Source organism: Stenella coeruleoalba (genome assembly GCF_951394435.1).
Source record: "Stenella coeruleoalba genome assembly, chromosome: 5".
NCBI classification, from domain to species: Eukaryota; Metazoa; Chordata; class Mammalia; order Artiodactyla; family Delphinidae; genus Stenella; species Stenella coeruleoalba.
Window position 1 is genome coordinate 140,301,988 of NC_137150.1, and position 27,062 is coordinate 140,329,049.

Sequence of the window (27,062 nt, forward strand, 5' to 3'; positions counted from 1 at the left end):
AAGAATTTCATACTCAACAAACAGGGAAGAAGATTTTTTATTACCTACAATAAGGAAATAATAAATATAGGATTGTAAAAGCTATAATACACAGTTTAGTATTATATATCCATACGTACAGGAGATATCTCTTTGTGTAGAAAGCAAGGGCGCTTTACACTGTATTTATATATGCTAAGGTGTTCCTTCCTTTCTCAGCTCCTTGCTATTTTAGTTGTTTCATATCGAAGTGTTTTAAGGAAAGCCTCTTCTTTTCCTTCTTTTTTTTTTTTTAACACTCCACACTTCCAACACAAAGGGCACAGTTTCGATCCCTGGTAGGGGAACTAAGATCCCACATTCCACATGGCATGGCTAAATAAAAAAAATAAATAAAAGAAGAGAAAAAGAAAAAAAAGAAAGAATGCTTAATTGAGACCTTAGAGTACCATCCCCTGACCAGCCGTGCCAACTTGGATTGATTTGTAGTGACTGTGGACACTGTATTGAAAAGGGTTCTATGATTTCATCCAGACTCAGTAGGAAAGACGTTCAGTTTGGGACTTTCCTGGTGGCGCAGTGGATAAGACTCCACTCTCCCAATGCAGGAGGTCCAGGTTCGATACCTGGTCAGGGAACTAGGTCCCACATGCATGCCGCAGCTAAGTTTGCCTGCCACAACTAAGGAGACTGCGAGTCACAACGAAGGAGCCCTGGAGCCATAAGTAAGGAGCCTGCCTGCCACAAATAAGACTCGGCACAACCAAATAAATAACAATCAATCAATCTGTTTTTTTAAAAAGAACAGAGTCACACATTTATTTTTATTCTATTTTTGGCTGTGCTGGGTCTTCATTTCTGTGCGAGGGCTTTCTCTAGTTGTGGCAAGCGGGGGCCACTCTTCATCACGGTGCGCGGGCCTCTCACTATCGCGGCCTCTCTTGTTGCGGAGCACAGGCTCCAGATGCGCCGGCTCAGTAGTTGTGGCTCATGGGCCTAGTTGCTCTGCGGCATGTGGGATCCTCCCAGACCAGGGCTCGAACCCGTGTCCCCTGCATTAGCAGGCAGATTCTCAACCATTGCACCATGAGGGAAGCCCCAGAACGTCTATTTTATTTTATTTCGGAAAGCCTCTTCTTAAACGGCAGTGCTTTCCCAAAGTAAGCAAGTAAGGTGAAAATCAAGCAGTAAAAAATTATCCTTGAAAAGCCTTTTTAAAAAAAAAAAAATTAATATATTTATTTATTTATTCACTGGCTGCTTTGGGTCTTCGTTGCTGCGCGTGGGCTTTCTCTAGCTGTGGCGAGCGGGGGATACTCTGTTGCAGTGCGCGGACTTCTCGTTGCGGTGGCTTCTCTTTGTTGCGGAGCACAGGCTCTAGGTGAGCAGGCTTCAGTAGTTGTGGCACGTGGGCTCAGTAATTATGGCTCACTGGCTCTAGAGTGCAGGCTCAGTAGTTGTGCTGCATGGGATCAGTTGCTCCACGGCATGTGGGATCTCCAGGGACCAGGGCTCAAACCCGTGTGTCCTGCATTAGCAGGCGGACTCTTTTTTTTTTAAATATAAATTTCTTTCTTTCTTTCTTTTTGACTTCGTCGGGTCTTTGTTGTTGCGGGCGGGCCTTCTCTAATTGCATTGAGCGGGGGCTACTCTTCACTGCAGTGCGCGGGCTTCTTATTGTGGTGGGTTCTCTTGTTGTGGAGCACGGGCTCTAGGCACGTGGGCTTCAGTAGTTGTGGCACATGGGCTCAGTAGTTCTGGCACACGGGCTTCAGTAGTTGTGGCGCATGGGCTTAGTTGCTCCGCGGCATGTGGGATCTTCCAGGACCGGGGCTCGAACCTGTGTCCCCTGCATTGGCAGGCAGATTCTTAACCACCGCGCCACCAGGGAAGTCCCCAGGCAGATTCTTAACCACTGATCCACCAGGGAAGTCCCTGAAAAGCCTTTGAAATGAAACATGCACAAACACAGCTGGGGGGCAGGGGAGTGGGGCATGTCAGTGAATACAACATCCATCCGGGTCTGTTTTGGCAAAATCTCAGGATTACCAGTAGACAAGCCCAGCAGTTCTTCTAGGAATTTATTTATTTACTTGTTTCACATAAGTGAAACATTCTGTGTGAGAGGTTTTCATTACAGAGTAGTAGTCCTAACAGTAGTCCTAACAAAAGGTGGAAAAGAAACAGCTGGTAAATTGTGGTCCATCTTTGCTGTAGGATGCTCTGCAGGTGTGGAAAGAATGAGGAAGAGCTCTGTGTACACAAGCAGCTCACTCTCCAAGGTATCTTGAGAAGCAAGATGTGGGTCAGAGTGAGAGGATGTTATGGTTTGTCAAAGTGTGGGGGGAAGATACTCTTATTTGTTGAATATGTACAGAGAACTTCTGGAAGGACACCCGAGAAATGAATAACCTTGGTTCTCTATTGGATAGGGAGGATGCAGGAGTAGGGAGGTGGTCTATCACTACCTACCTTTTCATATACGTTTACAAATTGAACTATGTTTATCTAGTCCACAAATTATTTCTCGAGGCTACTATAATCAGAAAAAAAAAAAGGCTAACAACTTAATAGAAAAATGGGCAACATATGTGACTATATAGTTCCTGGAAAAAGAAACGTGCACAACATAGGGAACTCTACTCAGTGCTCTGTGGTGACCTACACGAGAAGGAAATCCAAAAAATAGGGGATATATGTATACGTATAGCTGATTCACCTTGCGGTACGTATAAACTAGCACAATATTGTAAAGCAACTATACTCCAATAAGAAAACAACAAAAAATTTAAAAAAGAAATACACAAAGATCACAAATGGCTTTTAAACTTATGAAAGCATGCCAAGGCCATCACTTTAATGAGAGAGCCAATTAGAACAATATTAAGATTTTTTTTCAACAATAGATTAGTATAGATCAAAAAGTTGGATAATACGGTGTGTTGGGAAAGGTATGAACAAAGGCATTCTCGTATGCTGATGATGGGCGTGTAAACGGTATAACTTCTCTGTTGAGCTGTGGGAAATTTCTGATAAAATTCAGAATTCACATACCCTTTAATTCAGTAATTCACTTCCAGGAATTTGTTTTAAATCCACCCCAATATTTATGCCAAGACGGATACACAAAGGTGTTCATTGCGGCATTATTAATAGCAGAAAAGACTGAAGATAACCAAAAATGCCCTTCTGCAGCCTACTTAAAGAATAGGTTCATGCAACAATAGAATATGTGGTTAAAAGATCCATAATCTAACAGTAAAAGATGGTTCATCAAACAATAAAAGAATAGAATAATAAAAGAATAGAACAATAAAACAGCAAAAGAATCCAGTGGTGGAATAGAATACAGGAGTCAAGAAGAGCAGGCCAAGTGTGTGTGTGCTTATGTACTATGCTCTCCAAGACATTATAAATAACGTAAAAGGTAAGTTGTGAAATACCATGTACAACATGATACCTCGTGTGTAAAAAGGATGAGGGAAATATATATGGGGTGCGTAAGCAGAGAATAGCTCTGAAGACTACAGGGACAGTGGCGGTCTCTGAGGACGGATCTCTGGACCTGGGGGTGGGGGGCACATACCTGTGGAGGGGATCAGGCTTGCTGTGGGGCGAGGGGCTATTAGAGAGAGAAGAGCTTTGAAGATGAGCCGGTGGCCCAGGGAAACATGAGGTTGGGAGGGGGAGCGAAGCAGAGGGTGTATTATTTTTCAGTGCACGTTTATTTTCAAAATTTTAAAAGTAAAGTGGCTTTATAGTATGCTCAGGGAAGTCAACCGCTTTTTCATTTTTATGTGTTTCCATTTTATATGCATCAATGTCCCCTGGTTGTTCCTGCTTTTTCACTTACATGCATTTCATGTACATTTTTCATGTGTATTACAAGTAATGTTTGCCTCTGATACCTATCATTTTATACACTGAGATATCACCCACATCCTTCAGGATGACTACTAAAAGTTTTAAAGAACAGAAAATAATGTGTCAGTGAGGATGTGGAAAAATTGGAACACTTGTGCACTGTTATTAGGAGTGTACAATGGTGCAGCCACTGTGGACAACAGTATGGCGGTTCCTCAGAAAAATTAAAATAGAATTACCATAGGATCTGGCATTCCCACTTCAGGTATATACCCAAAAGAACTGAAAAGATATTTACACCCCCATGTTCACAGCGGCATTCTTCACACTAGTTAAGTGGTGGGAACAACCCAAGTGTTCATCAAGGGATGAATGGAGAAACAAGATGTGGTCTATCTATACATGTCATGGAATATTATTTGGCCTTCAAGAGGGTTGAGATCCCGTCACATGCTACAACATGGATGAACCTTGAGGACATTACACTAAGGGAAATAAGCCAGTTATAACAAGACAAACACTGCGTGATTCCACTTATACGAGGCGTCTGAAGTAGTCAGAGTCTGCAAAGAGAAAATAGAACGGTGGTTTACCCGGTGCAGGGGGGGAAGGAGATGCGTAGTTGGTGATTAATAGTAGCAGAGCTTTAGTTTTGCAAGATGAAAAAGTTCTGGGGTTCTGTTGGGCAATAATGTGAACATCCTTAAGACTACTGAACTGTACACTTAAAAGTGTATGTTTTTTAATTTGGTGAAAGGTGATGAATTTTATGTTATGCACTTTTTGACCATGTTTAAAAAAAAAAAACTGAAAGCAAACCCAGAGACAAAGCTCCGTCTCTGAAGTGAAGTGAGCTCAAGACGAAGGTGAGATTCTCAGCAGATGAAACCAACACTCCCTTTAATGAGCTGATCGATGTGTTTCATGTAATTGTTAGGCATAGTTGGAGAATGACTCCTGAGTATTGCTGTAGAGCAGCTCAGAAAGGCATCCACACTGAAACGAGCCATGCTCGGGCCAGGTACTGTTCTGAAGTCCTCGGGCAGGATTCCTAATTGAGACCCCTGTCTTCTGTTCCCTCTGATTTAGAAGACAGCAGGCAGAGGGTGACCTAGAAAAATAAGGCCACACTGTCCACAGGGCATGTGTCCCCAGGCCCCCTGGATGGCACTGGATGGATGGGAGCTTCTCAGGAGGCAAAGACGGTGGTAGAGGGCGGGTCACAGCCAAGCCCCCCGTGACACCCCAGGGTACTTTGCGTCACTGTGGAAGCCTCCGGGCTTTCTCGGGGAAGCAGAACTGCAGGAGCCAGTGGACCCCGAGGGTGGCGACCCTGCCTCTCTGGAACTCTTTTTCCACAAAAGTGACCAACTGCCCTTGGAGGCTTAACTTACCCTTGGGAGCCTGAGGCCCCTGTGACTACAGTGGTTTCAGAAGCTCTGTAAAACCTGATGGATGTCTGGAATGCAAGCCCACATGTGGCGCGGAGAAGCGGCTGTCCCTTCTTGGAAGTGGGCCGTCTTCTGGGAAGCCTAACTCCCACCAGAGCCTGGCCTCCTGTAAACCCAAGGATCTGCAGGCCTGCCGCCCTGACCGTGGGGCCTGGGACATCGTGCTCACCCTATTTTCCCTGATCGACCAGGAGCAAAGGAGGAAGCCTGCTGGGCTGTGCAAACAGCAGCGGGCAGGAAGTTAAACAGCCTTAGAACAGGGACCTGCACTTCGAACCTGGATTTCCCTGGGACTTGGCTTTGACGTCTCAAAGACTCAGAGTATGCCTAATATGCCTATCTTGGCGGTCACTTGGCTTTGTGAGACATTCGATTGGGGTCTGGGGCCGCCAACCGTAAAGGGACGGGGTCCTCCCTTAAGAGCATAACCCGCCCGTTCTCGCTGGTCCCCAGTCAGCCTGGGCCGCCGAGCCGGAGATCGAGGGCACCACCAGCGCACCTGCCCCGCGCACCTGCCCGCCCTCCCTGCCGCCGGCCGGCCCCCGGGGCGTGTCGCCCAGGGGTCCGCCCAGTCCTTGCGAGGCTCCCTCGGTCACCCTGAGCTGCGGCCCAGGCTCCGGAGGGTCCGGAGCCGCAGCTGGAAGATGCGCCCCGCGGCTGCCGGTGAGTGCGGGCGGAGGGAAGGGGGACCCGGCATGGGAGACTCGCCCCCTCGCCCTACCTGGCACCCGGCACGCTGAGCCAGAGGTGGAGGCGGCACGTGCCGGGAGGGAGGGGCTTCTCTTGGACCGGAGCTCAGGAAGGCGCCCAGCGAATCCAGCAGGGGCAAATGGGCTGGGGTCTCCCGCCGCCTTCCTGCCGGTCGCCACTGCCCCAGCTGCGTGCAGGGCCGGGGTGCGGGCAGATCAGTGACTGTGACGTTTTGCCTGGAAAGTAGGCGTTGGCTGAGCGCAGCTAGAGCAGGACCCAGTGAGGCCAGGGGGAGAGGGCTCCCTCCAGCCGAGCGCAGGTGCCGGTAGGGGCGGGCCCCGGCCCCATCTCCGACCTCCTGGGCCGGGAGGGGGGCTGCCGCGCGCCGATTAGAGGCACTTGCGGACTCCACCTGGGGCTCCTCGGGCTGCCGTCAGAGGTCATTATAGCCGCAGGTCCACCTGACCAGCCAAGGAAATGATGAAAAGTGCGGAGACAGGGAGACAACCCCTTTTCAGTCAGCAGCCTGTGGGTGGGTGAGAAGTGGGGACTCATTAGTATGGACTGTCCCATTGTCCCTTATTATAACAGTTCCGGTAGCATCTTTTTATAAGGCTTCCCCCCACACACCATTCTATCAAAGTACTTGAGCCTGAGAAGATTTGGGGGAAAAAACAGGAAGGAGGAAAGAAAACCTCCGACTCTTTCCGAGCCGTTCCATCGCCCACTGCTCGCCTTCCTGACGGTGGCCTCCGTGCGCCTCTCCCACCCGCCTGCCTGCCCTGCGTATGCAAGGCGCTCTGGGGTCCCGGAACCGACGGCCTCTGGCACACATTCCCTTTCTAAGTGGTTTTGCTGTTTCTTCCTATAATCTGAGGAATCTGGAGTCCTTCCAGAGCAAGGCAGCGTATTATGCAAAATTAAAAGTTCAACACTGGAAAGTTCTCTTGGCATCTCTAGGGACCAGCGCCCACCTCTCAGTGGCAGGTCATTGCCTCCAGGTGTTTGCCTCTGTGGCCTCCTTCCTTCCTAAGTGGCGTTCTGGTTGTGTGGTCTCACTGCAGAAGGTTCTGAGGACCCCCTTTCTGCTCCATCCCCAATGGGTAGGAAAGCCAAATTTTAAGGCTTTTTATTTGTGTAAAATATGCAAGTTTTCTACAAAACCGTTTATTTGTGAACAGCACTGTCTCTGGTAACTTGTGTGCATTGTAGGATAAATGCAAGGAGATACATATCTCTTTTCTTGGGAGAAAAGATCTCCCTGGGGGCACTGACTTTCATTACAGCTATTTTGGAAGAATTTTTTTCCTCGTGCCTGTGTTATATACTTACTGTCCAATTTTGCTGCTCACTTAGTGGAAAATGCTGGATATGATCAGATTGCTTTCCCTCCACTCACAGCTTTTTCGCGTGCAGCCCTTGTGATTCATTTGTGAGCTACGTGGTCCTTTCACATCAAGGTTTGAGGTCACAGCAGGTTGTCATATATCCAGGGGTGTGGCTGTCAGTGAAATTACTCACAGAAGCTCAGGGCCACATCACTTTTGATTTTGTGAGCTAAAGATTAGGTAACGTTCGTGGAAGCAGCATTTCCCTGGATGCTTCAGTCAAGCCCCAGGTCTGTCCCATGTAGGGACACAGCTCACAAGAAGGACATTCAGACTAAAGGGATGAAGTAAACTAAGCCACCACCACCCTTCACAAGCTGGAGGAAGCTTCCCGGAGCAGTCATCCTAATTCCTCAAAATTAAGGGCGTTGGCATGTGAACTTTGGAAGGTGGGTTACCTTGCCAACCTGCTGAGGTGTTCAGCTGTGACACTTCCCAGCCCTACTGCCAACAAGCCTCCGTCAGCAGGACAGCGATAACAGTGGACACTGGGGCCAGCAGAGCCTGGAGCCACAAAGCAGCTGCACCCCGAGTCTGGCGTATCCACCCCTCAGGGACAAGAGGTGCAGGTGTGGCTGCCTCAAGGCGAGGGAATGTGGGTTCCTGTGGGGAGGTGGCCAGTGACAGACCTCATCCTTATCCACTTCATGTGGAAGGAAATCCCTCCGAAGTGTCTCCTTCTGGGTTCAGAATGGCCCTCTGCAGCGCCCCTGGATTGGATGGGAGGGGGATCCCCCCCCTTACCTGTAGCCTGCCTTCGTGTACACTGGCTTCAGGACTGCTTTGTCCTCCAGCCTAAGTGAAGTGTCAGGGCCAGCCTGAGACCCCCAAGAAGCTGAGGGTGGAGTGAGGGTAGGACACACACACATGCGCCCTAAAAGAGAGCCTCTGAGGAGGAAGTTCCGCCTTCCTACCTGTGCTCGGCATGGGCCTTTGATCTAATACTCACGGGCGCCTGCTGTGTGGACGTGCTTAGGATGTGTCCGTGGGCTGATGTCGACTTCATTACCTTATGAGAAAAGGCCGGATCCTGGTCACAGAGCCACAGAAGGTTCGCGGACTCTGTGTACTTCCTCTGCCTGCCCCCCAGCTCTGAAGCTGCTGGACCCCTCCTTCCAGGGCAGGCCCTTCCCCCACCCCACCCCACCCCCCCGAGCTGTCTTAGCTGAGTCCCTGAGCCCTCGCCTTTCCCAGGACAAATCCTCGCCTGTGCCTGCCCCATCCCGGGTGCAGGGTCCACCGCCAGCCCGTGCCCCATCTTCTCACGATGAACTGGTCCCAGTGCATGCTGCTGGGTCTGCCTCCCTCCCCGAGCTGGTTCTGGCTCCAGTCATGGCTTCCGCAGCCACGGCAGGAAACCTGGCCTGGGGGTCCACCGCTGCGCCCCTTACCCAGACCACAGATGCTTTGTAGCCTTCCCAGGAGCCCTGGAAAATGTCCAGGAAGGGGTGCCTGTGGTCCCACAAGCCCGGGGCTCACAGCGCGCCTAGTGAGGACACGTGGGCTTTTATTCTCTCCTCATTGCCTTCCCTGTCACTTCCACCCATGTTTCCTTGTCCACCTGGGGACCAAACCGTGCCTCCCTTCCATGCGGGGAGGAAGGTATCTGAGAGGTGACAGCATGCTCCCTTTCAGTCATCTCCGAATCAAAAGCAACTCTTCACTCAAAGATCTCACGTGTGACGCTCAGAAGATCTGAATAATCTCTGCTTTGCCAATTTTCTTCAAATACGACACTTGGATAAAATAATCTGGCAGTGATTCGACACACAGGACACTGAACTATTGTTTTTGAACCTGAGACTCTTATCGATGCTGAATCCACGTTTCCAGCAGTCAGATCACACTGTTCACTCAGGGTGCCTCCAGTGGCGTTTTCCGGAACATCCTGTGACCCTCGCACCGTCCTAGTTATGCGGGCACAGACCTGGAGGGGAGAGCCATGGTGGGCAGCCCCGACAAGGCATGTGAAGGGCTGACCTGAGGGTGCCTGTGCAGGCTTCACCCAGGAGGCCACAGAGCCACACTGGAGTCCTTGAAGGAGTGGACAGGTGGCCAGGGGTCTGGAGGAGAGTGCCCTGGGGGCAGAGGGACAAACTCGTACCCAGGCTACAGCAGGAAAGGGCAGCCACTGCAGTGGGTCAGCACGGCTGGAGCACAGAGCAAACAAAGGACAGCGCGCCAGCTTCACCTGTTGTTCTCACTGTGTTTCTGCGGCTGGTTTTTCCGGCTCGGAGATGTCCCTCCATCCTAGGAACTGCAGCGGCCACGCTGTCTCAGGCATTTCCCAGCAGGAAGCCATCTCTGCATTACGTTCTAACCATCTTAGGGACTGCGTGGTTTGGAAAAGAGAAAGAAATAACTGATGTTGAAATATGCACTTGGAAAAAGACCAAATGGTCCAGGTGAGACAGAGGCATCCCATTTCACCAGGATGACTACCTAAGCTAGGCAGCCGCCTGGCAAACACCAGCAAATACTGACCCGATATAACCTAACCGTTGGGGGAAACCTCGAGGTGCTAGGCATGAAGAGGGAGCCTAGATCCAGAGCTCAACACAGCCGGACTGACAGACAGAGGTTTGCGTTTCATCACCACCCGGAGAGAGAGGCCCCCCCCCCCCCCGGGCTTGGTGCTGGAGGGCTGCGGCTGCACGTTTGGAAAGGGGGCCGGGGAACACCCACTGGTCTCTGCTCAGGGCTCTGGGCGGGGAGACACCAGCCCTCTGACACCAACTGTGTGTCCAGCCATTCAGCTCAGCTCCGACACAACACCCACAATAAGCTCCAGAGCCCAGGGGTTAAGGGCAGTGCCCTCCACGAGCTGCCCTGTCTTCAAACGCCAGCCACAGGCTTCGGGCGCCGCCCGCACTTCTAACCAGCTGGCTACAAATCTGGGGGTTCCCACAATTCCTGGGGGGTTCAATAATTTGCTAGAACAACCCACAGAAACACTGAAAGCATCACTCTGCTTAAGATTACAGTTTTAGGGCTTCCCTGGTGGCGCAGTGGTTGCGAGTCCGCCTGCCGATGCAGGGGACACAGGTTCGTGCCCCGCTCCGGGAAGATCCCACATGCCGCAGAGAGGCTGGGCCCGTGAGCCATGGTCGCTGAGCCTGCGCGTCCGGAGCCTGTGCTCCGCAACGGGAGAGGTCACAGCAGTGAGAGGCCCGCGTACCGCAAAAAAAAAAAAAAAAAAAAAAAAAAAAAAAAAAAAGATTACAGTTTTATTGTATAGGATACAAGTCAGGACCAGCCAAATGCAGGGACATGCAGGGTGAAGAGGAGTTCCGTGCCCACAGCCCTGGAGTCAGGGTGCATCCCCCACCTGGCACATCAGTGTGTTCCCCACTAGGAAGCCCCCCAAGCTTCTGAGTCCCGAGTTTCATTGGGGTCTTACTCTGTCATTGGTCACAGGACAGCTTGCCTGCCCTCTCCCCTCCTGGAGGTCCGGGGGCGGGGCTGAGGTGTGGGCAGGGTCTTTCCGGGCTGGCTGGCCCCTCCCCGGAAGCTATCCTAGGATCCACCCCGAGTCACCTCATTAGCATAAGCTGAGGCGTGGCTGAAAGGGGCCCCTTATGAACAGCAGCAGAGGCTCATATCAGGAAATTCCGAGGGTTTCAGGAGTTCTGTGTCAGAAACTGGGATAAAGATGAGATATATTCTTTATTCTACCCCTTTGGTAGATAAGCACCCAACACGGGGAGCACGTAGGTTCTCTAGCAGCGAGAGAGAAGAGCTAAGATGCTGCGGGCCTGGGGAGACCGAGGCCGTAGACATGTAGCAAAGTCTATGGAGGTCACCCCAGTAAGACTGGCCGGTGGATCCCACTGAGGGCTGGCAGGGGGACGTATGGAGTCAGGAAGAGGCCCAGACATCTGACCCTGTCCTGGGCAAGATGTGGGGCAGGAGCAGACTCGAGCCGGGGAGAATCAAGGGTTTCATGTGGGACGTGCTACGTGTCAGGCCCTGCGAGACGTCCCGGGTGCCCAGAGGGATCAGCAGGTGGACACGCTTGTCGGGAGCTCAGAGGATGGTCTGGGGGTCAGTTTATCTGGGATTCTGCAGAGAGAGCCAGGCTGCACCGTGTGAGGGAAAAGCCAGCAGAGACAGCGTGGGAGACACCCCCAGCCCGCCCCAGGAGTGTGGGCGCTGCCCAGGGGGTTCATGGATGGGTCAGGACCGTCATTGGGGGCCTGGGGCTGGCAGCCTGGAGGCTTTGGAGGCCTAGACCAGCACAGCTGCCCTGAGCCGTGGGTGGAAGGTGAGGCCTGGAGGCTGATCCAGAGGACGGTTATTTCCAGATGCTTGGCCTGAGAGGGGACAGAAATGAGGCAGCCAAGGAGGGTGTGTGGTCAGGTGGGCGGGCTCTTCCTCTCGCCTCCCCTCCCGTCCTCTTGTTTTACTTCCTTCCTTCCATCCATCCAACCATCCGTCCTCTTCTTATTTCTCAGGACTGGACATATCAGTACATAAACACCGATGGGACCATCCCTGAGGTCCCTTTACGCAGGGCCTCGGGCCATCCCTGCATCTTGGCAGTTTTGGTAATCCTGCACAGTCCTGACCTGCGAGCTATTTAAGGAGTAAAGTCTGTAAGACCCGGGGGCAGATTGTCTGTGAAGGGACAGAGCTGTCCCTTAGGCCTCCTGTAACCCAGGAGCGGGGCAGTGCCTTTTCCTGCAGAATTGAGAGGAAGGTTCTGGAGTTGACAAACTCTCTGCAGGGACTTTCTGCCACCAGGGTGTCCCCGCAGCCTTGTTTCTGAGGATACTGACAGTCTGGGGACCTTTTCCAGTGTCACGGGGCGGTTGTGTGCTCACGGGCACCAGGTACCATCCTCAGCACTGCTGACACAGCAGTAAACAAAACAGAGCTGCCCCCGCCGCCCCCGAGAGCTTCCAGGAGCTTCCAGCGGCTCATGAGGGAAGGGCCGCTTCTGTCCTTAGGCCCCTGGCAGGGCCGCCTGATGAGTCCTTGAGCTAATCCTCTGAGGACGCTCTGAGACCCAACACAGCAGCAAATAGGGAACCTCGGCCCCGACCGCTCTCACATCCTGTGCTTGGTACCCGCTCTTGTGGCTCCACTGAGCGGCCCCGGGCCCTCTCCAGCCCAGCGCCTCCCGGGGTGATTCCCCTCAGGGCATTCTGCTGACACTGGTTCAGGGATGCCATCCAGGGAAGGCCGAGGAGGAGAGGGTCAGTGGGGGAGGCAGCCAACGTGTCTTGTCTTGTCTGTGTGCAGGCACCCTAAAGGCAGTGTTCTTCATCTTCGCCTCCCTGTGCGCCTGGTATTCTGGGTACCTGCTGGCAGAGCTCATTCCAGATGTGCCCCTGTCCAGAGCTGCCTACAGCATCCGGAGCATCGGTGAGAGGCCTGTCCTCAAAGGTGGGTACCACAGTGGGGTCCAAGCAAGGACTCGCAACCCAGCTGCTGTGCTGAGACTGGCCCCTGACCTCAGCACTGCCCCTACTGGCCATTTATGTTGATGATCATGGCAAGGGGGAGGGGAGGGGGAGGGGGAGGGGAGGGGGAGGGGAGGGAAGGGGGAGGAAGGGAAAAAAGCCTCTCTGGTAGTTCCCATACTATTCCAAGGTAGGTACCCCTCCTCATGCCTCATGAGACCCCAAGGCAAACCATGATGTTAAAAAAACAAACTTTATGGGCAAGATGCGTTAAATAAAAATATGTGTTGGAATTAGGAATGAAGTAAATGATAAGATATCCACTAAAAATTACATTGGAAAACGTGTGGGACCCTAAATAGTCATATGCACCCTTTTTCACAATCTCATGGTAAATAGGTGTGCTAGTGTATTTTTAACACAGAAATAAACTCTACAAAATGAATTTGCACAAATATAAAGAACTGGGTAATGATTTTAAAAATTTCTTAAAAAAAAATTCCTTTTCAGATTTAATTACCTTTTGTGTCCAAGAAAAAAAAAAAAACTCTCCAGAAATCGACTATGACTGGTGTTTTTATTTTAGATAAGGTTTTCACAGTGAATTTGCTTGTAATCAGATAGATTATTGCATATGGATTGTGGACGAGGCCCAGTGAGGCGGGGGAGACCCCCATGTGTGGAGGGCGTGGGAACTGCCCTCAAAGGGCTTGCTTTCTCATTTTCTCCATTTTTACACAAAAGGTGGACTTGGTCCTGGTTACGGGCTTGCGTCTAGGAGCTGCCTCTGACCCGGTGTTTCTAGAAGGGCTCGTTTACATGGTTTCCGATTCCCGCCAACGGGGGCCGGGGAGGAACTGTCACCCTCCCCCGTGACTGAAGCACAGCAGGTTTTGGGAACCCAAGGGTGGTAGTGAGAGCCGGCTGTGACACCGCATCCTGACACCTGCTGGCTCGGGACCTCCGCTCTGGGGGGACACATGACTGCTTGGGGGCTGGACTCAGAGTTTGGAGGGAGTCTTTGATTCATAGCCCAGTGCTCACATGAACGAGAGGTTCAAAGGGGACAGCATGGTGCATGCGACCAGGCTAGCTTTGCGGCCAGGCTTACTCCGTGCTGTCATGAGCAGTGTGGCCGGGGAGATGCTCCTCAGGGACATGTGCCCCTTATCCAGGCGCTGCCCCCCCTCCTGTGCCTGCCAGAGAGGCAGGAAGAGGGTGCTTTCCCCACCTTGGGACCAGGCTCCAGGATGAGCTCAGCTTCTGTAGGCTGCAGGGCTCTGGAGCCCCTCCGTTACCCCGGCCCTGCACATTGTCCCACGTTCCGCAGTCCCCCGGGCCACGTGCGGGGGACACATCCACTCAGAATCGGAAGCAAAGGAAGGATCACGTTGAGATGTGAGATCAGTGTTGGGCTCTGAGCGAAATGAGCCTCGAATACCGAGGCTCTGAGCACTGAACCCCCGTGGCCAAGGCCCCCCCGAGTGAGACGACCCACTCCCACCTCCTTGGGCTGGCCCCCCTTTATCCAGGTTTAGCTTTCTCCACTTCCTTATCTTTTCTCTTAAAAAGGCCCATTTCTTGACTCAGCTGTGGAGGCCCTTGATCTTGGCTTCAGATTTCCGTGAAGTTAACTCTTACCCTGCAAGCCCAGCTCTCCTGGGTTCACACCGTCTGTCCATAGGTTGGATGTTGCCTCCTTTCCGTTTCCATGCGATTTCGCACTCATGGGCAAGTCCCACTGGCTCGCGCTCATTTCTAGACATGGCCCAACTCTTCCCGGTCAGGATCCTTGGGAGCTGCTGGAATCTGCGTGGGCACCAGCTCTCCCTGCTCTGGCCTCCCTGCCTCTCCCTATTCCTCGTGTTTCATTGGGGGCGATTAGGCCTCACATTCAGTCCCTCGACTTTGTGGAAGGTTCTGTGCTCGCCGCTGGGAAAGGACAGACGCACAGTCTCCCTCCCCGGCAGGACTCAGCTTCCCAAGTCTCCCCTCCTCGGACTACCTCTCCCCCTTTTCTCCCCATTGGGCTGCCCCCCGCAGGCCTACAAGCCCTGCACTTGCCCAGCTTCAAGACCCAAGAAAGTGCCCAGGGTCAGCAACACAGGCATCGTTGGTCTAACGGATGGGGGAGCTTACACGTCTGGAACAAGGTCCTGGAGCCACACCCCACCGTGGTGGGCAGGACCTGGCCTCAGACCTTGCTCCTCGGGGCGGCGGGGGGGTTGGCAGTTACAGGGGAATTGGCCTCAGGTTGGCTCATCGGTTACCAGGGAAACCAGCAGAGGACCAGGCCCCTCACCGCCCCCTTGATAAGAACAGTCACTAGCTGAGCCCGGGGCAAGCACGTAGGAAGGTCAGTCATGTGAGTGGGGTGTCGGTGCAGCAGGCCCTGGTCAAGCAGAGGAGGGACAGAGAGCAAGAGGACAGCCACGTCGAGTGGTCTGGCCACAATCCCCGATTCTCACCTCTGTACCGGGGTGGAGGTAACCTGCCTGCCACGCCATCACTGCCACGGCCCAAGCCTGCCTCATTTTGTTGATTTCTCCCTTTATCCCCACTTCCCTCTCTGACTTCTCTCCCAGCGCTCAGAGGCATCTAATGACACCTTTCTGCTTGAACAGCTAATTGCAGACCAGGCTGTCCTGTTTTACCAGCCTGCATTCCGGTGCTCTTACAGACCTGGCTCTTGGTGTCACTCAGCGCCATGCCCAAGGCCCCGTCGTGCTGTGGGCGTTCCTCCTCCGAAGCTGCTCGCAGCTGCATCACGCCGGGGCACGAGTCCTCGCCTTTTCCTCCTCTTTCCCTCGTGGGGACTTGGAGATGGCTCCGCATTGCCTCTAGCCTAGCACCACACAGAGGCTGTGCGGGGAGCACCCTCACAGCTCTCTCTGTGGACCTGGCTGAAATTTTCTTCGGGATTTACATACGCAGGAGTGGAGCCATAGCGTGCGTGTCAGCTTCAGGTGACTCAGTCGAGCCCGACGCCTTTCCAGAATGGGCCTGCCTGCCAGGCTCCCGTCTCACACCATCCTCACCAACACTCGCGTGTCCCAGCGTTCTGAGTTTGCCAGTCGGACAGGCATAACGTGGCAGCTCACTGCTGTGACGAGCATTTCTCAGGTTTCCCGTGAGTTTTGGAACACCAAGCCGGGTTGTGACTACTACAGTCACCCCCCGCGTCCATGGGGGATCGATTCCAGGACCCCCGCGGATACCAAAATGCACGGCTGCTCAAGTGCCTTATATAAAGCGGTGCAATATTTGCATATAACCTACCCACATCCTCCCGTATACTTTATTTTTTTCTCTTCTTTTTTTCTTCCAATTTTATTGAGATATAATTGACGTACAACGCTGTATAAGTTTAAGGCATACAGCATAATGATTTGACTTACAAACATCAGGAAATGATTATCGCAAGTTTAGTGAATATCTGTCACCTCATATCGCTAGAAAACTAAAGAAATAGAAAAAAAAATTTGTGATAAGAATTCTGAGGATTTACCCTCTTGACAAACCCTCCTACACACTTTAAGTCATCTCTAGATTACATACAATACCTAAGACAATGTAAATGCTATATAAATCGTTGCCTACAGGATGCAAATTCAAATTCTGCTTTTTGGATCTTTCTGGATTTTTTTTGGAATCTTTTCAGTCTCTGGTTGGTTGAATCCAAGATGCGACCCCTCGGAAAGGAGGGAGGGCCAACCATGTTTCTTTCTGAAGGGCAGGAGGACGGACAAGGGACAGCTGAGGGGAAGAACCCAAACTCCCTGGAACCTCCGTATGGCTTGATCCCGTTCCCTCTGTCTCCTCCCACCACGCTTCCCCACCCCACCCCAGTTTGGAACCTGCTGCCCTGCCTTAGGCCCCTGTCCTGGAGGTGCACTTAGAGATCGTACTCAGGGCTCACAAGGCTTGTTGGTCCCGGTGCCAATGAAAGAAGGGCAAGTAGTGAATGCCTTCAAGTTCAGCTTCACAGCTTATTTCTAGGCGAAATAAACTTTATCTTGATATGTGTGTGTGTGTGTGTGTGTGTGTGTGTGTGTGTGTGTGTGTGTGTGTATCACTGAATCACTTTGCTGTACACCTGAAATAAACGTTACCTAGAAACCGTATATCCGGGACTTCCCTGGTGGCGCAGTGGTTAAGAATCTGCCTGCCGATGCAGGGGACACGGGTTCGAGCCCTGGTCTGGGAAGAACCCACATGCTGCGGAGCAACTAAGCTTGTGCGCCACAACTACTGAGCCTGCGCTCTAGAACCTGTGCTCTGCAACAAGAGAAGCCACCGCAGAGAGAAGGCCACCCACCGAAACGAAGAGCGGCCCCTGCTTGCCACAGCTAGTGAAAGCCCACGTGCAGCAACAAAGACGCAGCACAGCCAAAAATAAATAAATTAATTAAATAAATGTATAAAAAAAGAAGCCATATATCTGTACATATATGTGTGTATATATATATATATATATATATATATATATATATATATAAAACTGAATCACTTTGCTGTACACCTGAAACTCACACAACATTTTTTTTTCTTTTTTTCTTTTTTTTTTTGTGGTACGCGGGCCTCTCACTGTTGTGGCCTCTCCCGCTGCGGAGCACAGGCTCCGGACGCGCAGGCTCAGCAGCCATGGCCCACGGGCCCAGCCACTCCACAGTATGTGGGATCTTCCCGGACCGGGACACGAACCCGCGTCCCTTGCATGGGCAGGCGGACTCTCAACCACTGCGCCACCAGGGAAGCCTCACACAACATTTTCAATCAGCTATCAACTATACTTCAATAAAAAAGAAACCATTCACTTGCTATTTTTACAATATAGCAATATATTTTAATATTATTTACATTATATTAAATATATAAAGCTCTTATTTGATACGTTTGCAGGCACAGCCCTTAGCTAAATCATAAAAATGCAGATTGTTTTCTAAAGCTTCCCAACATTTTTGTGAAGAAGCGCTCTTTCCCCTTTTGGTCCTCTCCTTTCCTGTTACTCAGAGGTTTAATTTCTCACCCAAGTTTAACTTCTCTCTGCTCTCTGAGCTGCGTCGTGCACTTACTGATCAGACCATGTGGCTGGCACAGGAGAGAGTCAGCACACAGGGTTAGTGGCTGGGAAGATGGGTAGTTACACCTGTGTAGTCGTTCTTAACTGTTCAGCCTCAAAAGCAGCGTGGGTGACGCTTAGCCGTGGCTCCGGAAGATACGCTGTCTCTTTCACCCCATGGGAATCTTTCTCCCACTCATTGGCAATGTTATCAGACCCTGTTTGCTTCTGTTTTTTCAGCTGGCTTAAAAATAAAGTAAAATACCCTTTCTGGTTTCCCTCCCTACCTCCCATACGAATCTGCTATCATCCTGTCTCCAAACTACCGTGACCCGTGGGGGTCAGGTGGTGCGCGGCGTCCTCGTGACCTTATCTTTTAAGCTCTCCTGGGACTGGGGCTGTGTTAGACCATCCACCTCTGTGGGTCACAGCACACCTGTCTGCACGCCCAGCGCTCGGTGAGGATGGAGGTCAAAAGGATCATGTAGTCAGGGTACTCCGACAGCATCGTGATGACGGCATAGGGCCTGGAAATATTGTCCTTCTCCAAGAGCAGGGAGCTGGTTCAGTGAATCTTGAAGGAGTCCTGCCAAGAACAGCAGGGGCCAGTGAGCAAGTTTGTGTGTGCTTGTTAGGGAAGGCTCGCCTACATTAAGCGAAATGCAGGTGGCAGGCAGAATGAGTGTGGATCTCACTTTAAGAGGGTTCTCTCCAGACTGAGTACAGAGCTTCCTCCACTTATGATGGGGTTGCATCCCAATACGCCTATAATGAGTTGAAAATATCATAAGTTCAAAATGCATTTAACACACCCAACATACTGAACATCCTTGCTTAGCCTAGCCTACCTTAACCATACTCTGAACACGTACACTAGCCTACGGTTGGGCCACCTCATCTATCACAAAGCCTATTTTCTAATTGTGTTGACTATATCCTGTAATTTACTGAATACTGTACTGAAAATGAAAAACAAAAGTGCTGTCTGGGTCCAGCATGGTTGTCAGGGTATCGGTTGTTCACCCTCCTGGTCCTGTAGCTGACGGGGAGCTGCAGCTCTCACTGCCCAGCATCACAAAGACATTGGACCACACATCACTAGCTTGGGAAAGGATAAAAATTCACAATTCGAAGCACGTTTTTTGCTGAAAGCATGTCCCTTGTGCACCATCATAAAGTAGAACCATCGTAAATCAAGGACCATCTGTATACATACTCAGGACATCTACAGACTCAGGAAACAGGGCACACCTAACTTTTAAGCAGTATGTTAGTTACATTTTCAAGTACCATGCTCGGTGTGTTTTTAGGTAAATTACTTCTAAATTCAAAGTAATGAGCATTATCATTAAATTTTTAAAAAACTGAAATAAATACACTTCAGTGTTCAAAACCAGGAAAGATTGAGCAAATACCGTATTTTTGGCGCATTTTCATGTTAATGGTCAGGCCCCTTGCTTTGAATTTAGGTAACTGGAGATTAAGAAAAAACGTATTGAGTATATTATATGAAAATGTAAGTGAGGTAACATACTATTTGTATATGTCTAATCCATGTTTTCCAACATTGCAGATGCCCTCTGCGGGCATAGAAAAGTCTGGAAGGAAATATACCAAAAGGTAAAACAGTGAAGATTCTGTAGGGTGAATATGCATAGGATTTTTTCCTTCCTTTTGCCTGTCTATTACTTTCAGTGTTTTTCTTCAGAAACTAGATAAGAAAAGATAAAATCCCAAGGTCCTTCGATATTTAAAAAATTAGAATCCACAGGAGGAAAAATTGGTAAAAGTAGACCAGAGCTGCAGTAGCACGTGTGCAGAAAGCCCTGACTCAACGTCCCTCTTCCCTTTTGCAGGAGGGAGCAGGGTTCAGTGTCTCTGAGTTTTCTGCCAAAGTAGCTGCAGATTTCTGCCCCACGAGGGACCAGATGTCCGTATTCATTCGTTACCGAACTAAGCTTGGGTCTGCTCACCCACTTGCAGTAAAGCCAGTCTACTGACACCTGGTTGTGGTGAAAGAAAGTGCAGCGTTTATTGTAGATGCCAAGCGAGGAGTCCAGGCAGCTAGTGCTCAAAAGACCAGAACTTCCCGATGGGTTTCAGGGAAGCATTTTTAAAGGCAAGGTGAGGGAGAGAGTCTTGGAGTACGTGATCAGCTTGGGCAGAGTTCTCTGACTGGTTGATGGTGAGGTAAGGGGCAGGGTCACATTTTACCAATCCTCAGGCAGCAGTAGTTCTAGAGGCTACGTGCTCATGGTCATCGAGTAGTTAACTTCTTCCATTTGGTGATGGTTTTAACACCTGAAAAACAACTCAGGAATATTTTTCAGATACTGTTATCCATGTCCTTCAGGGAGGAAGTAAAGATTCTGTGATTGCCATATGGCTGATTTACTATTTAAATTGTTACCAGTTCTACTAACCCAACTGCTATTTTGGTCACTACATGTTCACATCCTTTCAATCATTAATTCTTTTTAACTTTTTTTAATTTTTATTTTTTTTAAATGAAGTATAGTTTATTTACAATGTTGTGTCAGTTTCTGCTGTACAGCGCAGTGATTCAGTTATATATATATATTCTTTTTCAGATTTTTTTCCATTATAGCTTATTATAAGATATTGAGTGTATTTCCCCATGCTATACAGTAAATCCTTCTTGTTTATTTTATATATAGTAGAATGTATATGTTAATCCCAAACTCTAATTTACCCACACACACCCCACCCCCCCACCATAGGGTAGCTTTATTTTTTTTCTTTTTTAAACATCTTTATTGGAGTATAATTGCTTTACAATGGTGTGCTAGTTTCTGCTTTATAACAAAGTGAATCAGCTATACGTATACATATATCCCCATATCTCCTCCCTCTTTCATCTCCCTCCCACCCTCCCTATCCCACCCCTCTAGGTGGTCACAAAGCACTGAGCTGATCTCCCTGTGCTACGCGGCTGCTTCCCACTAGCTATCTGTTTTACAGTTGGTAGTGTATATATGTCCATGCCACTCTCTCACTTCGTTCCAGCTTACCCTCCCCCCTTCCCGTGTCCTCAAATCCATTCTCTACATCTGCATCTTTATTCCTGTCCTGCCCCTAGGTTCTTCAGAACCATTTATTTTTTTAGATTCCATATATATGTGTTAGCATATGGTATTTGTTTTTCCCTTTCTGACTTACTTCACTCTGTATGACAGACTCTAGGTTCATCCACCTCACTACAAATAACTCAGTTTTATTTCTTTTATGGATGAGTAATATTCCATTGTATATATGTGCCACATCTTCTTTATCCAGTCATCTATCAATGGACACTTATGTTGCTTCCATGTCCTGGCTATTTTAAATAGAGCTGCAATGAACATTGTGGTACATGACTCTTTTTGAATTATGGTTTTCTCAGGGTATATGCCCAGTAGTGGGATTGCTGGGTCATATGGTACTTCTATTTTTAGTTTTTTAAGGAACCTCCATACTGTTCTCCATAATGGCTGTATCAATTTACATTCCCACCAACAGTGCAAGAGTGTTCCCTTTTCTCCACACCCTCTCCAGCATTTATTTTTTGTAGATTTTTTGATGATGGCCATTCTGACGGGTGTGAGGTGATACCTCATTGTAGTACTGATTTGCATTTCTCCAATGATTAGTGATGTTGAGCATCCTTTCATGTGTTTGTTGGCAATCTCTATATCTTCTTTGGAGAAATGTCTATTTAGGTCTTCTGCCAATTTTTGGATTGGGTTGTTTGTTTTTTTGATATTGAACTGCATGAGCTGCTTGTAAATTTTGGAGATTAATCATTTGTCAGTTGCTTCATTTGCAAATATTATCTCCCATTCTGAGGGTTGTCTTTTTGTCTTATTTATGGTTTCCTTTGCTGTGCAAAAGCTTTTAAGTTTCATTAGGTCCCATTTGTTTATTTTTGTTTTTATTTCCATTTCTCTAGGAGGTGGGTCCAAAAGGATCTTGCACTGACGTATGTCATAAGTGTTCTGCCTATGTTTTCCTCTAAGAGTTTGATAGTGTCTGGCTTTACATTTAGGTCTTTAATGCATTTTGAGTTTATTTTTGTGTATGGTGTTAGGGAATGTTCTAATTTCATTCTTTTACATGTAGCTGTCCAGTTTTCCCAGCACCACTTACTGAAGAGTCAGTCTTTTCTGCATTATATATTCTTGGCTCCTTTATCAAAAATAAGGTGACCATATGTGCATGGGTTTATCTCTGGGCTTTCTATCCTGTTTCATTGATCTATATTTCTATTTCTGTGCCAGTATCATACTGTCTTGATTACTGTAGCTTTGTAGTATAGTCTGAAGTCAGGGAGTCTGATTCCTCCAGCTCCATTTCTTTCCCTCAAGACTGATTTGGTTATATGGGGTCTTTCGTGTCTCCATACAAATTTTAAGATTTTTTTGTTCTAGTTCTGTAAAAAATGCCACTCGTAATTTGATAGGGATTGCATTGAATCTGTAGATTGTTTTGGGTAGTATAGCCATTTTCACAATGTTGATTCTTCCAATCCAAGGACATGGTGTATCTTAACACCTGTTTGTATCATCTTTAATTTCTTTCATCAGTGTCTTACAATTTTCTGTATACAGGTCTTTTGCCTCCTTAGGTAGATTTATTCCTAGGTATTTTATTCTTTTTGTTGCAGAGGTAAATGAGAGTGTTTCCTTAATTTCACTTTCAGATTTTTCATCATTAGTGTATAGGAATGCAAGAGATTTCTGTGCATTAGTTTTGTATCCTGCTGCTTTACCAAATTCATTGATTAGCTCTAGTAGTTTTCTGGTAGGATCTTTAGGATTCTCTATGTATAGTACCATCTCATCCGCAAACAGTGACAGCTTTACTTCTTCTTTTCCAATTTGGATTCCTTTTACTTCTTTTACTTCTCTGATTGCTGTGACTAAAACTTCCAAAACTGTGTTGAATAATAGTGGTGAGAGTGGGTAACCTTGTCTTTTCCCTGATCTTAGAGGAAATGGTTTCAGTTTTTCACCACTGAGAACAATGTTGGCTGTGGGTTTGTCATATATGGCTTTTATTATGTTGAGGTAAGTTCCTGCTATGCCTACTTTCTGCAGGGATTTTTTTTTTATCATAAATGAGTGTTGGATTTTGTCAAAAGCTTTTTCTGCATCTATTGAGATTATTATATGTTTTTTATCCTTCAGTTCGTTAATATGGTTTATCACATTGATTGATTTGCGTATATTGAAGAATCCTTGCATTCCTGGGATAAAACCCACTTGATCATAGTGTATGATCCTTTTAATGTGCTGTTGGGTTCTGTTTGCTAGTATTTTGTTGAGGATTTTTGCATCTATGTTCATCAGTGTTATTGGCCTGTAGTTTTCTTTATTGGTGACATCTTTTTCTGGTTTTGGTATCGGGGTGATGATGGCCTTGTGGAATGAGTTTGGGAGTGTTCCTGCCTCTGCTATATTTTGGAAGAATTTGAGAAGGATAGGTGTTAGCTCTTCTCTAAATGTTTGATAGAATTCGCCTGTAAAGCCATCTGGTCCTGGGCTTTTGTTTGTTGGAAGATTTTTAATCACAGTCTCAATTTCAGTGCTTGTGATTGGTCTGTTTATATTTTCTATTGCTTCCTTGTTCAGCCTCGGAAGGTTGTGCTTTTCTAAGCATTTGTCCATTTCTTCCAGGTTGTCCATTTTATTGGCATAGAGTTGCTTGTAGTAATCTCTCATGATCATTTGTATTTGTGCAGTGTCACTTGTTACTGCTCCTTTTTCATTTCTAATTCTATTTATCTGAGTCATCTCCCTTTTTTTCTTGATGAGTCTGGCTAATGGTTTATCAATTTTGTTTATCTTCTCAAAGAACCAGCTTTTAGTTTTATTGATCTTTGCTATTGTTTTCTTCATTTCTTTTTCATTTATTTCTGATCTGATCTTTATGGTTTCTTTCCTTCTGTTAACTTTTGGAGTTTTTTGTTCTTCTTTCTCTAATTGCTTTGGGTGTAATGTTAGGATTTTTAGTTGAGATGTTTTTTGAAGTAGGATTGTATTGCTCTAAACTTCCCTCTTAGAACAGCTTCTGCTCCATCCCATAGATTTTGGGTCATCGTGTTCTCATTGTCATTTGTTTCTAGGTATTTTTTGCTTTCCTCTTTGATTTCTTCAGTGATCTCTTGGTTATTTAGTAGTATATTGCTTAGTCTCCATGTGTTTGTATTTTTTGCAGATTTTTTTCCTGTAATTGATATCCAGTCTCATAGTGTTGTTGTTGGAGAAGATACTTGATACAATTTCAGTTTTCTTAAATTTACCAAGGCTTGATTTGTGACCCAAGATATGCTCTATCCTGGAGAATGTTCCATGAGCGCTTGAGAAGAAAGTGTTTTCTGTTGTTTTTGGATGGAATGTCCTATAAATATCAATTAAGTCCATCTTGTTTAATGTATCATTTAAAGCTTGTGTTTCCTTATTTATTTTCATTTTCGATGATCTGTCCATTGGTGAAAGTGGGGTGTTAAAGTCCCCTACTATGTTTGTGTTACTGTTGATTTCCCCTTTTATAGCTGTTAGCATTTGCCTTATGTATTGAGGTGCTCCTTTGTTGGGTGCATAAATATTTACAATTGTTATATCTTCTTCTTGGACTGATCCCTCAACCATTATGTAGTGTCCTTCTTTGTCTCTTGTAATAGTCTTTATTTTAAAGTGTATTTTGTCTGATATGAGAATTGCTACTCCAGCTTTCTTTTGATTTCCATTTGCATGGAATACCTTTTTCCATCCCCTCACTTTCAGCCTGTATGTGTCCCTAGGCCTGAAGAGGGTCTCTTGTAGACAGCATATATATGGGTCTTGTTTTTGTATCCATTCAGCCAGTCTGTGTCTTTTGGTTGGAGCATTTAATCCATTTACATTTAAGGTAGTTATCGATATGTATGTTCCTATTACCATTTTCTTAATTTTGGGGGGTTTGTTATTGGAGGTCTTTTCCTTCTCTTGTGTTTCCTGCCTGGAGAAGTTCCTTTAACATTTGTTGTAAAGCTGGTTTGGTGGTGCTGAATTCTCTTAGCTTTTGCTTGTCTGTAAAGGTTTTAATGTCTCTGTCGAATCTGAATGAGATCCTTGCTGGGTAGAGTAATCTTGGTTGTAGGTTCTGCCTTTTCATCACTTTAAATATGTCCTGTGACTCGCTTCTGGCTTGCAGAGTTTCTGCTGAAAGATCAGCTGTTAACCTTATGGTTAACCTTATGATTCCCTTGTATGTTATTTGTTGTTTTTCCCTTGTTGCTTTTAATATTTTTTCTTTGTATTTAATTTTTGATAGTTTGATTAATATGTCTTGGCGTGTTTCTCCTTGGATTTTTCCTGTATGGGACTCTCTGCACTTCCTGGACTTGTCAATCATTAATTCTTGAACCAGGCTTTTGTGGCTCAGGGTAGCCCTAGGAGACTACAGCTTTTCTACAAACAAGAGGCAGGCAGAGGACTCTGTGGTGGCAGTGGGGCGTCTCTCTCAGGAAGGCCCCATAGGGTCCTGCTCGGTTACACTTTCGTTCAACAACACTGATGGAGCAGCTGCTTGCGCTGCACACAGAATTGGTGCTGCGGTTATAAAGTGAAAATAAATAGACAACATCCCTGTCCTTATGGAGAAGCTTTTAAAAAGGAAATTGCAGGATATTAGGCAGTGATGAGGGCTAAGAAAAAGAAAATAAATCAGGGCAAGCTGGGCAGCGCAGGGTGGGTTGGGGCTTTGTTTAGTGATGGGGATGAAGTAGGTAAAGGGGAGGAAGGTGTGAAGGGCTGAGTAAGCACGATGTTGGGGTGCACAGGCCCCAGAACTCTGTGTCCTCCTGGGCACCAGGACTGGGTGCGCAGCTGCATCCCTGTGTTCACCAAGCAGTTCAGTCCTGGTCCAGCTCAACCCCCAGAGCACTCGGCCATCACAGCACTGCCTGTGTCCTGGTTTCCCCCAACAGGGCCTTGCAGCCACTCTGCTGGCTGTGCTTCTAGCCAGATGTGCTAAAACAGAGGAGACGCGGCGATCCGTAAAACAGCACGTCCCCAGTCAAGCTGGGGGAGTGAGAGCACTTTCTGATTTTTTTTTTTTTTCTGGAGACTCGGGATTTAAATTGAACCCAGCACAGGACAGTGGGTTCTGTGGGTGACAGTGGACAGCCACACCTGTGAAAGGGGAGAGACATGAGTGGTAGTGATGGCAACGAGGCACCCAGCAGTGGGAGATACAGAGGGTACCCAGCACCAGCTGACCTCAGTCCTCCCCAAGTGCTGACCCCTGTCACTGGGCATGACATCTCCAGGGCCTGCCAGCACTGACATAGCAGCCCAGGCAGAAAATCTCAGCATCTCAAGCTCGAGGGAAAGGAGAGGGGTCAGCCATGGCTAGAGTGGTGGTCAAGGGTGTGTGTGTGTTTCAGGAGTGTAAATGCAGAAGCTGGATAGATGCTCCATAGGCTACTTCTTGATTCACCAGCACTCTTAGACCCAACTAATCTTTCTTTAATTGGAATACAAAAGGCTATGCCTTGCAATCCCAGAATGGCAGTCATGACGATCAAGAGTGATTCCCAACCCTTCTGAAATTGTTCCGCCTACTCAACATCCCCTCCCTTTGGCATGTTTGCTATTTGAAGACAAAAGCAGGTTAAATTAATTTTTTGTCTTCCCAGTTTCCCCCCACTGTTACTGGGACTTGCTAGTGTGAAGTCTTGGGACAGAACAGCTGCCGTTCACAGTCAAGCAATGGGTTCACCTGATCAATACTGCATGATGCTAACTGTTATATTCCTTTTTGTTACAGCCCCAGCCCCAAAAAGGCAAAAATGTGACCACTGGACCCCGTGTCCCCCAAACACCTACGCCTACCGGTTGCTCAGTGGGGGTGGCAGGGACAAGTATGCCAAGATCTGCTTTGAGGATGAGGTGTAAGTACTACAGCAGGAAAAGAAAACCTAGCTCTCCCACTTGGTTCTTCCCCTTCTCTGAGGCTGACCAAGCAGCAAGTCTGCCCCAGGAGAGAAAGGCATCTTCTTGACCTCAGGCAGAGGCTGGGGGGCATCCGAGGGGAAATGAGAATGCATGCTGTGCCGAGGGTGGGGAGGTGGGACCTGTAGATTGCTTTTATGTGTCCCGAGTTGGACTTTCATTTGACAGCAGTTAGCAAAAACCTCAGTACATATTTTGTACTCTAGCCCTTCAAAGTCAGGGAGACG

General features: G+C 48.1%; 1 protein-coding gene across 1 annotated transcript in view; it reads left to right on the top strand.

Annotated features, from left to right (window-relative positions):
- Positions 1-27,062, top strand: part of FAM3B (FAM3 metabolism regulating signaling molecule B) — a 53,985-nt gene that overhangs the window by 12,511 nt on the left and 14,412 nt on the right. The window contains exons 2-3 of the mRNA XM_079923323.1: positions 12,617-12,760; positions 26,651-26,774. Of these exons, the coding sequence (XP_079779449.1) occupies positions 12,617-12,760; positions 26,651-26,774 (268 nt within the window). The remainder of the gene's footprint in view (positions 1-12,616; positions 12,761-26,650; positions 26,775-27,062) is intronic.